A 16,992-nucleotide genomic window follows, 5' to 3' on the forward strand; every position below is an offset into this window, starting at 1 on the left:
AAGACATCCACACATTCATCCTGTAACAAATAGTCCTCCAGCATATGCAGTCTGTAAAACTACTACTGAACCCTGCTCAAAACTGAATGTTTCACCAGCATTTTTAGGAACCTCCACAGTTGTACTTCTGCAAGGGCTAAATAACTGTAAGGTCTGTTAGAGTTTATCATATTCATTTCTTTCATAGATAGCGCTGAATTTAGAAGCTTATCAAAACTTACCCCTTTGTCAAAACTCATTTCATATTCCTATTGAAGCACAGAACTATTTGGAATATCAGACAGAGCTTTTCATGTAATTGTCCAATGTTTCGCCTAATAGCTAAGCAGAAATGAGAAGACTGATGTTACATCTTCATGAAAGATAATTCCTTCCTTTCAAAAGAAAATGGTCTGCAACAACACAAATGGATTGTTACAGCTCTTTAGAATCCCTGCACTTTTTGAGTTAATGGGAATTCATATTGTTGGTATGTATGACTATTTGGACACATTCTTCTAATATCCTGCTGAGCTGCTTCTAGTGAAAATAAGTATTTGGCATCAGACAAGGCAAAAGAAACAGTAACTTTAAAACTTATCTCTTATGCACATATTCTTATAACAACAACAATAGTAGGAATGATACAGGTTGCTTCCAGAGTCTTTTGGAAAAATGATTTTGGGAACAGTGAAATTCCACTGTGGGCCCTCTAAAAGGGGAAATGGAAAGAGTTTGTTCTTGGCAATACTTTGTCTTTTGTTTCTCCTTCAGGAATTATTGGTGCAGCAGCCCTGGATTTTTTTAATATTGAGCTTTCAATGGAAATAGTCAATCAAACAGAAGAAGAAGAAAGAACTGGGAAAAAAGAACATATTATTTTTCTTGTTACTCAAAACCCTGTATTTTCATACAAGGAAAGAAATAAATTTTCTTCCTCACATCAACATGTTGCTGACTCTGCAAAACAAACTGAGAACCAACAGAATAAAGAGGTATTGTAATAGTCATTATCACTGTATTATTAAAATACGATTCAAATAAAAACACCCTTGAATTTCCCTCTGGATTTATTTCAACAGGACTTTGAAAAAGGCAAGAATGCAGTTAGAGACAAAGGAAGCTCTGTTTGTCCTGTCAAGAAAAGTCACTGGAAAACAATAAGAGGAATAATCACAGTAGGAAGAGGTGAGAGATCATTCAAAGGCAGCTTGTCGCCATTTCTGAAGTCTTCAGTAAGACAGTCAGTAAGCCTCCCCCTCTCCACCCACCAACCATTTTGAAGTTACCATTTGTATTTCCTCTGCCTCTTTTCAAAATGTTTCTGGTTATGTTTCTTTTGGTTAGACACTGGTTATCAAAGGAAAATTGCAGATAATAAGCATGCTTAGTAATGACAGACGCTTACACAGAATATGACCTGTCACTTCTGTCTCTTAAACAGGATTTTCATCTGAAATGTATTGTTCTATAAAATGTAATTGTGTGGTACATTTGATATTTTCTTCTCATGTCACCAGACATCATCTAGCCTGATGATGAATTTAAGAGTGTTTAACTTAGTAGCTGCTATCCTTTCCAAAGTTACCAACTGTAGTTAATTCTGAAAGCCAAATTACACCTACTGTTACCAAAAACCTACTGCCAATATAGTAATCTCTGTTTATACATTCATGTATGATATGTTTATATATCTTTACAAAACAGAAGGATTTTTTTCAGTTAGGATCTTTTAACTCCCCAAGAGGAATGAGAATCCAGCTCAGTATCGCCAAAATGTCTGGATTCTGTATGGAGTGAAAAACTGAACCTGGTACCATCTGGTGCAATGTCACATGCATTACAAGGGAAGATATGTTGAGTAATGAATTAACATATATTCAAAATAAAACTTTAGAGTAGCCTTATTACTTAAAAACAAAATAAAATCCTTTAACAATAAGTGCAAGGATTATCAAGAGCCAGACTTCGAAAAATGAAAAACCCATGCTGACTTACCCTGAAGCAGTAAGAGGTCTAAAACTTGGGGCCTGTGTTTGTAATTTTCACCAGTCTCCTAAATGACTTGAACATTTGTTATCAAACAGACTTTACTGCAGTAACTGTTGTAGCCACCTTCTGGGGGACAGAGATCACTTAAACTAATCATCCTTTTGATCATTGTGGGTTACTGGATAATCCAGTTTATACTGCGAAGATCAAAGGCTTTGGGCGCTTCAGTTAGATGAGCCCTTTTGTTTTACTCATTCATTTTAGAGAAATATCTGTTTGCCAGATCTGTAGATAGCTCCTCTGTAGATCTGTGATCATTTTATGAAAAACCTCCAGGTAAATAAAATAGAAACCAAACAGTGATTTGGTCTTTGTGCTATGAACTACAGTTCTTATTATAGGAGACTGAAACCCAGATCATGATGGATTTTTTATCCATAAGTGGTCCTTAGTAGCCAGCAAAATATATTAAATGTACTTCTGTGTACATTTTTTGTGTGATACAGCTGTGTTATGTTGCTATGATATCTGCAAATTCATAGAGCAGTAATGTCTACAGTTGTTCATCTAGTCTTACTGTTTGTTTCCACGTAACTTAATGCACCTAATGCTCTGTGCTTTTTGTGTGGTTAGATTTTGAACTCTCAGCCTACTCAGATCAGTTGCCAATCAGCTGTGGATTAAACTGCAGAGCATTTAGCACAGGTGTATGCACTTTTGTGGACCCACACACAGTTTACTTTGTCTTTGCTCATCATGATATAGAGTCCAGTCCCAGTGCTAAAAGGTAATGCTGACTGGTTTGATGAGGTGCGACCCAATTAAAAGCTACACATTTATCTTGCCACAGGTAAGCTCCTGAGAGGATTTGATCCTGTTTATCCCAAGAGTCTTTGGATTGACACAAAAACATTTTGCAATGGACTTCCTTTTCATATGGTTTTTGACAAAGAGGTAGGACAAGCATGTGGTAAGGGCCTTTAGTTTGCATAAACCATATAGTAACTTTTTTCTGTTTTGACTGTCCTATGGTTCACTGCTGTGTGTGCTCTGTATACAGCACACACTCATTTTCAGGATTCGCAGAAGTGCTCCATACAGTGACACGTAATAGGAAGTCACTCATAACAATTGGATCTGGATCATTTCAGAGAGGGATCTCCTTTGAATTTATTGAGATTACCACATCTGAAACAGCTGCAGATACACCAACAAGGTTTATTGCAGCAGCCTATTCGTTACCAAACACTGAACAGAATTTTCTGAGGTTCCTGGCCACCTTCCTGTACTTGGATGTGCCAGAGACATGACCCATCCTTTAAACTGTCTTTGTACTTTTGTACTTGTAGTTAGTCACCCTCTCTTCCCAGTTACTAATCTATCCAAAGGCTTTTGTAAGGCTTTGATATCAGCTGAGGCTCTACATGTTCCTCCTGGGAAAAGCCAGCTATCTACTATATCTGGCAGCATGCAACCTCATCTAGTAGGAACTAGTCCCAAAAATCTCTGTATCTTCCAGGGAAAGATTGAGTCTCCTCTCCTGTGCACACATACTCTACAGCAATGGGATTGCCCTTGTCTTGGCAGGGACTGCCCTGAGTCTGCTTTCCAGCCAGTGGAGTTCCCACCAAGCTAGAGTTCCTCTTGCTCACAATTCTGTACATAGGATTTTATCTTAAGACAGGAGCAAAGAAAGGAGAAGCTGAGAATAGGAAAGCAGAATAAAGCTGAATACAGGCACTCAGGGCACATGTTTTGGCATCACACCGATAGAGATTCCAGAACACATAGTCCAGAATGCATAGTCCGCTTTTTGGCATTGTCCACATTAGTTAAAGTTCAGAGTTTTAAACCTTTCAATACATCCAGTCTGTATAATTTGATAAAATTACTAGTGTGGAGAGAGGGCAAGTCCTGCATACTGGTAGCTACGTCAGAGCTTCAGTAACTCTGATGACAAGCAGTGAAGGCAGGGTGGATATTTCTGCAAGAGTTAAACACTCATGTACGGTCAGCAGGCTAAAAGAGAATAACTAAACCTCTACACAGCAATGGTTAAGAGAAGGTAACCCATGGCATCCATTAGAAAATTAATCTTTGCCAAGACATTTTACGCCACAGTTATTTTCTTTCTGGAACACAAGGGACACTGTGATATTGCTAATTTTCACTTGCAGCTATCTGTAAAGCTATTTGTTAGGCCTGCACAAATGTAAACAGATCACTTCTTTTCTTTTTAACTATTGAAAGGGAAGAGCATTTGGATAATAATACTCCTTTCTGGGGACTTTGCCTTGCTGTGAAGGACACTCATTCAGAGCTTTGTGGTAAACCACTAATAGAAACTTTGCTCAGAAATAAGCTATGTAGTATAGCAAACCAAAGTGCATGTAAGTGTATAAACAATGATCTGTTATAGCTTGCCCTGAACCTAAGCAGGATATGAATTATAACACATTGTCCATATTTTCTTTTTAAGCTCAGAGTGAAGCAAGCTGGTGTGAGCATTCAAAAGATTGTACCTGGCCTTCAGACCATGGGCATCTGCTTGGATCACTATTTCAGTATTGTTCACCCAGAAGTACCCTTCACCATCTCTAGCATTCAGAAATTTATCAACAGTCAATTTGTTTTCCGGACTAGAAGAGAGATGATGCCAGAGTCATGGAAACAACGGCCAATGCTAGAGCTGAGAGGTACTTCACTGTTTTCAGTAGCTAAGTGCTCATATTGAATCAGGAATTATGCTGGAGTTGAACTAATGCCTTTCTGTAGGCTTCTGGTTTCACATAAATCCTATAAACGGCTTTGCCTTTGTGCAGTGAGGAGAAGATTGCATGGCTCTGTTTAGAGACAGTACTATAAGATACTTGTAGACAAATTCAGCTATTACCTCACCAGATTTTGAAGGCTCAGTCAAAAGTAACACCTGTGCTTCCATTTGAAAGGCTTAGAAAGACACTGTTTTCCCAATGCTGCAAAATCATCTTTGCAGGTTTCCTGAATAACAGAGGCAAGGTCAAAGGAGGATTAGATTGTTTTCTGAACCACCTCTAATCTCAGTTTTTCAGAGTCACAAAATTGACTCAATTCCAGTTGAGTTTGGAAGGAACCTCTGGAGATTGTCTAGTCCATCCCAACTCAAAGCAGAATCAACTAGAGCAGGTTACTTAAGACCATGTCTAGTTGGGTTTTGAGTACGTTCAAAGATGGAGACTTCACAACCTCCCTGGGTGACCCATTCCAGTGTTTAACCACCCTTACAGTTAAAAGGTTTTTTTCTTATGTTTAAATGGAATTCCTGCATTTAAGTTAGTGTCTTTTGTCTTTTGTCCTTTCATTGGATAACACAAAGAATTTTTTTTTACTATCACCCTCTGAAACTGCACACAGACATCTAGTTCCCTTTTTTTTCCCCCATGCTGTCCACATTTGTGTACAGGCACCTCAGAGAGTCATGCTCATTCCTAGGAAAGATTTCCCCCATAATGCTGCCCTGTGTTTTTCTTTGCAGAGGTTAGAAGCAAATATATAATGTTAGGCATTACTCTGGGGTGATCCCTGCAACATGGTTGTATTGTTACTCTTGGGCTTAGTTGGGATTCAATGCCAGTTGCTCCGTGAACCTTCCCCAGCCCTCAGCCACAGCCTTCTGCTTCACTGGGAACCTGTAGAAGGGACACAATGCCAGTCTTCAGAGTCAGCTTCTGCTTGTGGAGTCACCAGGCTCAGCATGGAGATGCACTGAGCTGTGTGAAAGTAACTGTCCAGGTCTCACCTCCCCATAGCTCTATGCATCATCCTATGCACCTGATACAGAGTTGTTTTGCCCTGCTAAGAATTTTCTTTGCCGAAGGAATTACTACTTTGCATGTGGAACAACATCTTAAACCCAGCCACCCAGCACAGGTAATGTCACTTCACAGATATTGGGTTGCATCTTTGCCACATACAGACAATAGTGAAACATGCAGTGAGCATTCCCATGATAACACAATGCAAGCATCACTCCTGCCAGTGATGCTCCGTTCCTGTCTGCTGGGCAAGGAGGGGCAGAGGACAAGGGAAGTGCTTAGAGACAAATTCCTGATACCATTGCTACAGCTCGAGGAAAGAAATGGCTTCCCCCATACCTCCATGCATTTTGATTCCTAAAATGTGAATACATGATTCATTCTTAATTTATGCCTTTGAGGGGCGTTATGTGCCATTGGCTGGGTTTCAAGTGTGGATAAAAATAGTTAGCTGTGCTTTTAGTTTTTGTTGTCACATTTTCAGATCCTGATTTCTGTCTTCAACCCCTGCCCCCTCCACCCCCCAATGTTACATAAGAATTTACAAATTAGAATTATTTTATTTTTCTGAGAGGAATGAGTTTGCAATGATTTTCTGCTGTGTGCAAGTAACTGTAATGGCATTTGGTTTAAGTGTTCTGTGACCTCAATTTTGCTCCTCTGAACTATGTAACATGGCCTAATTTTCCCTTCTCTCCTTTCACCTTTACATAATGAGTGCCAAATCTGGTATTCCTGAGATTCAGTAAAAAACAGAGATAAGGGAGACCTTGAAAAAAAATAGTGCTACCAAAACAAGGAACTTTAGTCACAGGTACAATTTTACTTCCTCTTACGCTATCAGGGTTAATTCACATGGTATATTTACTGATCCAATCTGCTGCTCATTCAGTTGCCCTGGGGATGTGGTGAGAGGAGAAGAAATAAATAGGAATTTCTAGATTGTTGTTCAGAAACCAAGAATATTTGGAAGCAAATAAAAATAATAACAATAATAAAATATAAAAAACCCAAGCACATAACCAAATCTCAATTGAGAAAACAACAACTCACCCCCCACCACCAAAAATCCATTCTACTTTTCAGGCATTTTTGTACATGCTTATTTAGGTGACCATAGTGACTAAAAGCTCCAGCTCCCAGGAAGGAAGGCTCTGCTGATTTTATTTGGCCTACATATTATCCACTATGAAATTAAACTTTGAGCATTTCATTTAACCATTGTGAGTCTCAATTCCCCTGTGCATGGTGCTGACTGACTGGATTCAGGAACAGCTCAAGAACTAGTAGCAGAGGAGAGATGCTGTGAGCACTGGGGCTCCTCACGAAAAGGAGGGACCTGAAGCATGGTTGGTCTCTGCCTAGTAGTTGCAATGAGTGACTGCTCTCTGGGTCCTGATTATCGTTTTATTTGCCTCCCGTACCTCCTCTAAACAAGTCCAGCTCTAATTCCCTGAAACAGAGTAATTACTATGTTGGTCCAGACCCTATCAAAAACCACTGTCCTTAGAACTCGCCCCCTAAAATTGAGATCAGCAATGCTGAGCATCACGTGAAAGTCCAAGCTGCTTAAAACTCTTACCAGTACTTGTTTCAAACAGGCCAGATGATCTGGATGGAGTCTCTGCAGTGCATGCTCTATCTCTGTTCGCCTTTGCTTCGCACTTTGCATGAACTGGAAGAGCGACAGATGCATATTGCAGACATTGCACCTCATGACGTGACCAGGGATTTGATTCTTCTCAATCAGCAGCGACTGGCAGAGATGGAGCTCTCTAACCAGCTGGAGAGGAAGAAGGAAGAACTGCGGATACTATCTAAGCACCTGGAGGAAGAGAAGAAAAAGACTGAAGCTCTGCTCTACGCCATGCTTCCTCAGCATGTGGCCAACCAGCTGAAAGAGGGGAAGCGAGTTGAGGCAGGTGAATGAACAGGATGCATTCATGCATCAGGTGATGGTGATAGAGGGATGCGGGTGCTGGCACAGTCCTTTGCCACTATCATGGAGTACATTTTCAACTTGGTGACATTCATGGGTAGGAGGAGGATCACAGATCCTTAATCTCTCTGGTAATAAATATTAGACTACTCTTAAACAAAGCTTTGGAAGCTGTTTGCAAAATAGTTTCCTAGGAAGTGAAAGGTGGTAGCAACTGACCATTCAGGGAACAAAATTCAGTGTTTCAACAGTAAACTGAGATTTTGTTTTTAACATGATCACAAAAGGAAATGGGGCCTCAAAAATGAAAATAAAGAGATCGCTTTTTCCTGGAAAGTTTTCACAGTTCATCTTTGCTATCTATAAAGCTAGCATCATCATGATTCCCATTTTTATTAAGGACAGCAAGTAAGAATATGCTTTAATTTCCTTTAGTAAGCATACCTATGAAGTTAGGAATAAAGAGCTGAGTATATCCTGAATATGGATGCACAAAGGGATGTATTCAGATGCCTGAATTGAAATGTGTGATGATTCTTATATTTCATGTACTCTTATATCGACATCTTTCTTTCATATCAGCAGCTGTATATGAGTATTACAACTGATGGGTCATTTGTCCTAGAAAAATGATGAGAAAGTAATATTTGCAAATAGGTCTCAAATAGATGGTGTGTGATTGTCCAGTTATTACAAGTACTTACTATTGGTCTTTCTGCTCACAGGAGAGTTCAAGGAGTGCACTATATTGTTCAGTGATGTTGTGACCTTTACCAACATTTGTGCCCAATGTGAGCCTATTCAAATAGTTCTCATGTTAAATTCAATGTACCTGCGATTTGACAGACTGACCACGGTGCATGATGTGTACAAGGTATGTACTCATTGATGAAGGCTGTAGAAATCATCTGGGAAAAGATTTTGCTGTTGTCGGGTTGTTTTGTTTGGTTTGTTTTGTTTTTAAATGCACTTAAATCCTCTTCCCTCCAGCATGATTTTAAGTAAGCCATAAAATATTGCATATTTGTAGTGGCCACACAGAGAAATTGAAAAAAAGGCAGAGGTGTGATTAAATATGTTTAAAATTTTCAGACATGTCTGTCATGGGTTAGTCGCTTTCCACAGCATTGCACCAGAATGCTGTTCTTTCACACATCTCTCTTTCAAATGCCTATCAAAACAATGGGATAGCCTAGTTTATGGACCAATTTGAATAATTTTCCCTGTTCTTTTTATTCCATTCTGTTGTAAATAGGTCACTATGTCCCCTTCAGTGGGAAATAACATTACAAACTATACCCATATAATACTTCAACTTTGTTTTGCTTCATGGAGGTCTCCAGCAATGGTATAGATCTCCTGTTGACCCCAGAGAGCATTGGATAGATCTAGGCTGTAACGCGTGTCTTGTCTCCAAACTGTGCTGGAAGGATCAGAGCCCTGGTTGACATAAAATAATAGCATTATTAACATCTCCAGAACTACACAGATTTGATGAGCTGAAGAGCAAGTTCTAAGTTTCTGTCTGTCCCCACCACATTAATTATTAAGGAAAGCAGAAATAGTAAAGGGCGAAATCCAAGTCTCATTCATTCCTTGCTCAGGCAAGGCATGCATTTCATCCTGCAATAAATTGTACTAGGAAATCAGAAGCATTTCTGACTTGGCGAGGAAACTGTGTTCAATAATTGAAGCATTCAAGATATGGCCCACAGATTTGAGGATAAATTAGCATTATATTCTAAATCATCCATCATGAGTAAATTATCTGTCACTATAATAATCTCCTTTTGATACCTGTATATAACTCCTATTAATATTGAAGGAGGTGACTAGGGTACAGGAGTGAGGTTGAGATTACTATTTCAGGGAATTGAGAAAGAAATAAAATACTGAAATTGATGAAAGACACTTGGCCCAAACTTATAAACGTCTGAAGGTATGAATAAAAATCTTGTTAAATTAAATCTCCTGCCATGACTGATAAATAATTAGGGTATCTATTTGCATTAGTAGCTTTTTACAGTTGTTTTTAATTTGCTACAGAAAATTACTGCATTACTGTGGAGTTGGCTATCTGACAGAAGGCATGTACAAGAACGCATTTTTCAAGACTAACACGCTGAATAGTTTTAAGTCATTGTGTTAATGAACAAACCCAAAGATGAAATTATGTTCCTGATCTCCTATTGGTGTTCATTTTTAGGAAATCAATCTGATTTAAACTGATCCGTTACTTATTGACTGTAAATGTAACAGTGAAGTCTCATAAGAGCAGTTCAGAAAATTTCCTTAATGTGTAACAGTTTTACAGTGAATTTTAGACATTTGAGAACTCTCTGTTGCAAACAGGCCTATTCTATTCCCAGGGACAAAGCCCAAACTATTTCTTAGGTGCCTTATCATGCACTTCCAGGGAACTGGATGCCTGATGGAGGACAAACCCTTCACCATTTGTTTCACATTCTGCAGCTTGTTGTGGGAAAACAGCTGGCTGTAAGGAAGGATGCTCCTGAACTGCTTGGTTAACACTTTGCATTCTCTGACATACTGGAGATTGGAGGTTTCTTAGTTGCATGTGAACCCCTTAGTAATAATAATAATCAGCAGTAAGTAGGCTCCCTCGCTTTATTGTGGCTTTAAGAAAAAGAAATGTCTTTTGAAAAAGAAACATGCTTTTAACACCACCGGTGAATTAGAGCTAATTAAGAGGATTCAGCTGGCAGATAACCTCCTGGCTCAGGAGTCTGTGCCTGGAGATAGCTCTTTGCATATAGGTCTGCCCTGGGTAAGAGGAAGACAAAAAGTCTGACATTTTCACAGTATCTCTTTCTCCTTAGCATCTGTGATACTGATATCTAAAATGTGTCAGGTAAGCAGGGACAGAATGCATTGAAATTTTTAATGTGAAGTCAAGAAAGGTCCCCATCTCAAGGAAAGTCACATGTGCTAGACCTCTTTCGTGATTGGAAACATCTTCTAGAAGAAAGGGGGAGTTGGTGCAGAGAAGAAAAGCCCCAGACAGCAAAGCACTAACCTGAGCAAGACACATGGCATGCTGATGTACTTGTCCCTCTCAATTAAAGGTGGAGACAATTGGAGATGCCTATATGGTAGTAGGTGGGGTCCCTGTGCCTGTATCCACTCATGCTGAGCGAGTTGCTAACTTTGCCTTGGGGATGATAATAGCAGCTAAAGATGTGCAGAATCCAGTTTCTGGAAACCCTATCCAAGTAAGTTGTTAACACAAAGGTGCATGTGTGTCTTTCTGCTTCTTGGGTTGGTCTTATGGTTAATGTACTGCAGTAGGACATCAAAGAGCTTATTCTGACTCCTCTGTGACTTTCAGAAAGGCCCACATGGGTACATTTTTCATGAAGAGTGTCTCCCTGTGGATATTTGATATTTTACTGATGTCCATTGTTGTGTTAGAATGATTTTTTTAGGTGGCTGGATAGCATTAAGAAATGTGTTAAATAATAAGTGACATTTTTGGGGGCTGTTTTATGTCTTTGTAAAGATTAGAGTTGGGATCCATACAGGTCCTGTTTTGGCTGGAGTTGTTGGAGAGAAGATGCCTCGTTACTGCTTGTTTGGAGACACGGTAAATATAGCTTCCCGGATGGAGAGTCATGGTGTCCCAAGTAAAATCCATCTAAGCTCCAGTGCCTATCAGTGAGTAACTATGATGGACACTTTCCCTGTTAAAATCTGGGCTAAAACCAACTGCCTCAATAACTGCAGCTTTCAGTGTTTCATGTAGAAGGTGCTGTGCTTAGTCACTGATTTATGCAGCTTACTTATAAAGAAAAATCATGGCTTGCAAAGAGTTTTATTCATTCTGACTATTTCAAATGCATTTGTATGTGGAGCCAGATGTTTGAGTTTTGATCCTAGAGAACAAACTATGAGAAAAAAATAATTGTCATAGCTTATTTAGAAGTACAGATAGAATGATGTGGATGCTAGAAAGGCACCTAGAACATTTGATATCCTGCATATCTATCTGAGCAAAACAGTTTGTGCTGAAAAAGAATTATCTGCTTAAACTACTGTCCTATTTATGCAGTGAGTAATTTACTTTGCTAAACCTCATGTCACTAAAATCAAATGCTGTATTTCAAGGATTTTATGTATGCCAGAAATGGAAATGAAGACAAGCTCAAAGGAGTACAAAAACATTGTTTGGGCACATAGGAATGATATTAGGAAAGCTAGAGCTCAACTAGTATTGAAATGGCCAAGGAAGGTTCAAAGGCAGTAAAAGGAGCTTCTGCTGTGATAGCAGAAAAGTATAAATGGAAACGTGGACCTGCTGTGGCAGGTGATTTAGTGACAGTGCCCTGAATAAAGGCTGAGTTACTCAAGGCCTCTCTTGCCTCTGTCTTCACTGACAAGGTCTTCAAGGTACTTGCACCTAGAGTCAGGGTTCAAGGAGTAGGTAAAGTACCAGTACTGGAAGAGGATCAGATCTGGGGTCTTTTGAGAAATCTTAATCTATTGAAGTGTATTGGATCAGATGGGATGCTTCCAAAGGTAATGAGAACGCTGGCTGATGGCATTACAGTGCTGCTGTCATCTTTGGAAGGTCATGAAGACCAGCAGTGTAGCAACTCAAGAAAGCCAGATGTTACACCTATATAGAAAAATGGCAGGGAGACACTGGTGAACTACAGATTGGGTCAGCCTCATGTCAGTCACATGACATGTCAGCCGGTGAAAATCAAATCTTCTTGGGAGCCATTTTTGACACATGAAGAAGGCAATTGGAGCCACTCTGGATTTGCCAGGAGTGAATCATGACTGATGAACTGATTGAATCATGATTACCTTCTCTGATGAAATAAATGGAGATAGTTTTGTCAAACTGATATTGGCTGCCTCAGTTCTTAATTTCTATTTACTGGTCAGTAACAACCCTCTACCATACTAGAGTATTTGACTATGTGATCCATTGATTTTTGATCAGGCTGTACGTGGAAAGCTCTAAAAGCACAGCAGGCTTGAATAAAAAGTTGAAACAAACTCTCAGTTTTTCACGGATCAATACTGTTTTTCCCAGACTGCTGTGATTATATTGCTTAGATTACAATAGCTTATCTAAAACATTGGTGTCAGTTTTGCTAGTCTTAAATGTTCATGTGTCATTTTGCTTCTGATGCTTTAGATGCCTAAAATACAAGAATTTTGAGATGACTGAAAGAGGAGAAATAGAAGTAAAAGGCAAAGGGAAAATGCACACATATTTCCTCATTAGAAATAAAACTGCAACTGAGAATGAGATTATGGGAAGGCCAATCAAAGACTTAGATTCTGGCCACGAATCTGCTCAGTCCATTCAAGAAGGCAGGATGGAAACAACACCAGGTAAAGTCAACTTGACATAGCTTTCCCTTCTTGAACAAGTGAATGTTAATACAACTCAGTTAAGTATCTTCTTCTGTTCTTTTCAGCTACTCAGACTCAGCCAGAGAAGGACCAGACTCCAGCCATTGCAATGAAATATACTGATGGCCCCACAGATGAACAGAACAGCCTCAAAAGTAGAAATCAAGCAAGAATTGCAGATTTAACAGGTAGTTATTTAGTTACCATCCAACAAAGACAATAGAGCTAGGAAGTAACTGAGGCTTAATCTTGCAGCATCTTTATATTCCTGTTCTGAATAACCATTGTTTTACTCAAGCCAGAAATTCATGCCAACATGTCATGCTGGTGAAACTAACCATTCTGCACACTGTTTAGGGCCAAACAAATAACACCTTCAGGTGTTAATTGTGCACTAGGGAGAAAGAAGCTGACATAGCTGTCAAACCCCAGAGTCCTTCTGGCAGTGCACAGCAGAATGGCGAAACGTTAGACTGCTCTTCCCATGAGCAGCCCCATTTGTTCACATACATGGGTTGTGTTTTTTTTTCTTAGAAAAGCTGTCATTATTTGTAGTTATGGGAAAGCCCTTATTGACTCCAGCCTGAGAAAGAGAGACATCACTGGCTATGCACCTGGCTGTCCTCAAGCCCGTTTCCTGCAGGAGTCAGATGGATTTATTGTCATGCCCAAAGTTCATTCTCTTTTGAAGTAGCTGATACTTAATTTGATCAAATTGCATGCCAATAGTCTAATCTAGTGCATTTGATTTACATTGTACAATTTGATATGCATTTGATGCCATAATAGTCTAATCTAATGCAACTCTACTGATGTATTTTGTGCATTTTATACAGACGAGATATGTTGTTGCTGATTACTAGGAAATGTTTTACTCCTTTTCCTCCCACGTGCTTAGATGTGGTGGTTAATCCAGTATATGGTGCTGACAAACACAAACCTACAGTCATTAAAAACTCACGCTGAAGGAGTATTTCCTTTTAGGCAAAACTTACGATTCCAAAAGTGATGGGAGTCTCCATGGCAACCAGCATGCAGATGATGGTTCTTGTCCTCCAAACCAGGGAAGAGTCAAACCTGCTACTGAAGAGCCACGGAATAGACACATTCGTTCTAATTTTTGCACTTTACTCTAAGTTTCTTACTTTTTACATTAAAACAAAGCAACTTTATTATGATTTTGTGCAGTTTGCTGTTGCGCTGATTTGTATATCAGCAACCACGTGATTAAAAAAAAAAAACCCACAACACAAAACCAAACAAAAAGAAAAAAGACATCACAGTTTTCAGCAAAAAGAAAACAATGGAGGATTATTTTTTTTTTTTACTCAATCTATATGTGCCATATAATACTCCCAATGGAGAAGGAAACCACCAAAAGATGCTTTGAAGAGGTATTTTTCAGCCTCTGCCATGTCTTTGAATATCCCTATGTAAAAATAACTTGTTATCTGATGCAGCAACTGAGAGGTGACTCATCCTGCTAGAAATATTCCTACTCAAACGAGCACTTTCCATAGAAGAAATATTCCCTGAAGTGACCATCTGTCTTGACTTGACACAGCCAACAACTTCCCTGTGTAAGGTTAGCAGAATTTGATCTACATTCTCACTGTGATGACAGATTAATCTATTAGCAGGTCTTTTGTTGGGTAAAGGCAATGTGCAGTAGACATGCAGAATAGATCTACTACAACCCGTATCTTTCCTTCCTGAAGAGAAAATATTGTGCACGTTATAGCACCCAACAGCAAAACAAGATGCCGTGCTTAGATAATTGTAGAAGGATATGCACATAATGGAGTTACGTAGCACTGAATTCATCACAAGACTGAAGGACTGTTCAAGGCCTATGGACTACTTGAGACCTTCAAATAAGTTGCAAGGTAATTTCTCAGCTAAATGAAACTGAAGTTTCAGGTCTTCAGAGGAAGCCTGTCAGTGCTAGAATTAATGTCATCAGTGTCATGGAAAATGACAGCATGAAAGATCAACATCACTTACCTTGTGTCAGAGGCTCCTCAGCTGAACTAATTCCATGCTGATACATCCTTAGGTTATGCCTGAGAAAAACTGAAGTTCAGCTGTCAGCGATTTAAGATACAGGAGCAAAACTACAATGGATATAAAGGTTGTGGGCAATTTTGCCACACATAAATTATGCTATCACTCTAAATAAATGGAGTTTGGAGTATGTGGAATGTGGTGTGATTTGGACAGAAGATGTGCTCCACGTAACAATACCCACTTTGGATGTGGATTAGTTGTCTAAGGATGCACACCATTTGAACTTTAAGCAAGAACTCACTGGAGAAGATGATAATATTACTCCTCTATTACAGTCTGGAGCATCACATTTCCACCTCTGTGTGTGCAGTAAGAGTGAATCTCCTTAAACACCAGGCAGAGAGGTAAGACTGCTGAAAAGCATTTCCTCTCTATAGTACAACAAGATAAAATTTCACCTGGTTAGATTTTATTTTTAAATCTGTGAGACAGCAGCTCCCCTGTCTGTGTGCTCTACAGCTCTGTCTACATTAGCAAGTAGCTCAGACCAGCAGAGGAGGATGTGTCAAGCGAACAACAGTGTTGTTTTCCACACTATAGGTATTTCAGAGGGCTTGCTACTGTGCTCCCATGCACTAAATACCCGTTACCTTATAACCACATTCTCTGACTTAGTTTCAACGGTAAGAAATCCATTCGGGTGATTTGAGACCACTCTACAATATGAAACAAAGCACAGTGAGTGGGTTTGACCAGCAAATTCCCTCAGGAGAGTACTCCTGATTCTGGCTGAAATGCTGATGTGGATACACCCTTTAACATTAGCACTTTCCATGGTACCATCTGATGAGCATCACCGTTCTGGGAGAATGCAGTTTTACAAATGGCAGGATTGCTTTATTTATTTATTTATGAGGATTTTTCTATCTAGGCACTGTTCATTGTTTTGGCAAGGGTGAGATCTACTGTAGGTTGAAGATGCATCTCAGGGTTATTAAGGTTGAGTATCAAGATTTCAAACATTTAACTGTGTACTACCCTCAGACACACAGCATCTAAGTTTCACCATCTTTATAGGCATCTGCTACAGAGATATAAAGCCACTTAGGCCCAAGCACAAGTGTGACACAGGAGTGTACATCTCTCAGTGGCCACTGCTAATGCAGGAGGGAATCTCTTGCTCTCTCAGCTGCTCTTGCAGTCCCATACCTGCATGGCTGAATACCACTGACCACCTCTCCTAAAGGAAGAATTTCCAATTGGAAATTGTTCAACAAGACTGGCCGTCAATGATTAGGGTCTAGTATATATTCCAGGCTTAATATAGATATATTCCAGTGTGGTTTTATGTAGAAGTGCAGAGCTCCTCTGAATTTGTATGGATCCTCTAGGGAAGAAGAAAAAGACCATGGCTTAATTGTTGCCTGCATTTCTCGTCCAAATTTTAACATCTGCTTTGCTTATACCTGCTCTTTCTGCACTGAACAATCTATGAATGTTTTATATTGGAATGTTTTAAAAGGCATTAAGTGCTCCATGGTAAGTGACTTCATGCTGTACTGTGGTAAAACCGATGTGCTCAGTGGTTTCTCTGTGACCTCTGCTACAAACTGGTTCTTCTGGAGGTGCAGAGCTAGGTCAAATCTGCACAGCTGCTTTTAAAAATTAATATACCTGTGCATCATCTTGTCTTCTTAAATCTGTGGGCACTGCTAAAGACTGCAAAAAAATCATTAAACAATAAATCTTTCCATTAATATGCTGACTGACATTTGTCTATGACTACTTTGATTTCTTTCCCTCTTTTTCCTTCCAATTTTTCTGTTTTTTTCCCTATAAGTATACAAAAGTTCAAGACCATTATACCTCTAATGCATGTCGAGTGAGCTTAAT

The 16,992-nt window shown here is 39.4% G+C and overlaps 1 protein-coding gene and 1 long non-coding RNA gene across 2 annotated transcripts in view; one reads left to right on the forward strand and one right to left on the reverse strand.

Moving 5' to 3' along the window:
• LOC133218591 (guanylate cyclase soluble subunit beta-2-like) overlaps positions 1–14,270 on the forward strand; it is a 17,558-nt gene extending 3,288 nt beyond the window's left edge. Inside the window, exons 6-16 of the mRNA XM_061365172.1 lie at positions 754–974; positions 1,062–1,167; positions 2,822–2,925; positions 4,451–4,667; positions 7,367–7,687; positions 8,430–8,578; positions 10,791–10,937; positions 11,225–11,379; positions 12,872–13,071; positions 13,158–13,280; positions 14,077–14,270. Coding sequence (XP_061221156.1) covers positions 754–974; positions 1,062–1,167; positions 2,822–2,925; positions 4,451–4,667; positions 7,367–7,687; positions 8,430–8,578; positions 10,791–10,937; positions 11,225–11,379; positions 12,872–13,071; positions 13,158–13,280; positions 14,077–14,228 — 1,895 coding nt within the window. The 3' untranslated portion in view covers positions 14,229–14,270. The remainder of the gene's footprint in view (positions 1–753; positions 975–1,061; positions 1,168–2,821; positions 2,926–4,450; positions 4,668–7,366; positions 7,688–8,429; positions 8,579–10,790; positions 10,938–11,224; positions 11,380–12,871; positions 13,072–13,157; positions 13,281–14,076) is intronic.
• LOC133218594 (uncharacterized) lies at positions 6,569–7,445 on the reverse strand. Its single transcript, XR_009727203.1, has 2 exons — positions 7,348–7,445; positions 6,569–6,662 (listed from the first exon to the last, which is right to left on the reverse strand). It is a non-coding gene; the product is annotated as an uncharacterized LOC133218594 (long non-coding RNA).
• Positions 14,271–16,992: the final 2,722 nt, after the last annotated feature.

Source organism: Neopsephotus bourkii, unplaced genomic scaffold (genome assembly GCF_033783945.1).
Source record: "Neopsephotus bourkii isolate Nb327-2 ecotype Australia unplaced genomic scaffold, CSIRO-AGI_Nbou_v1 NB_1279, whole genome shotgun sequence".
Taxonomy (NCBI): Eukaryota; Metazoa; Chordata; class Aves; order Psittaciformes; family Psittacidae; genus Neopsephotus; species Neopsephotus bourkii.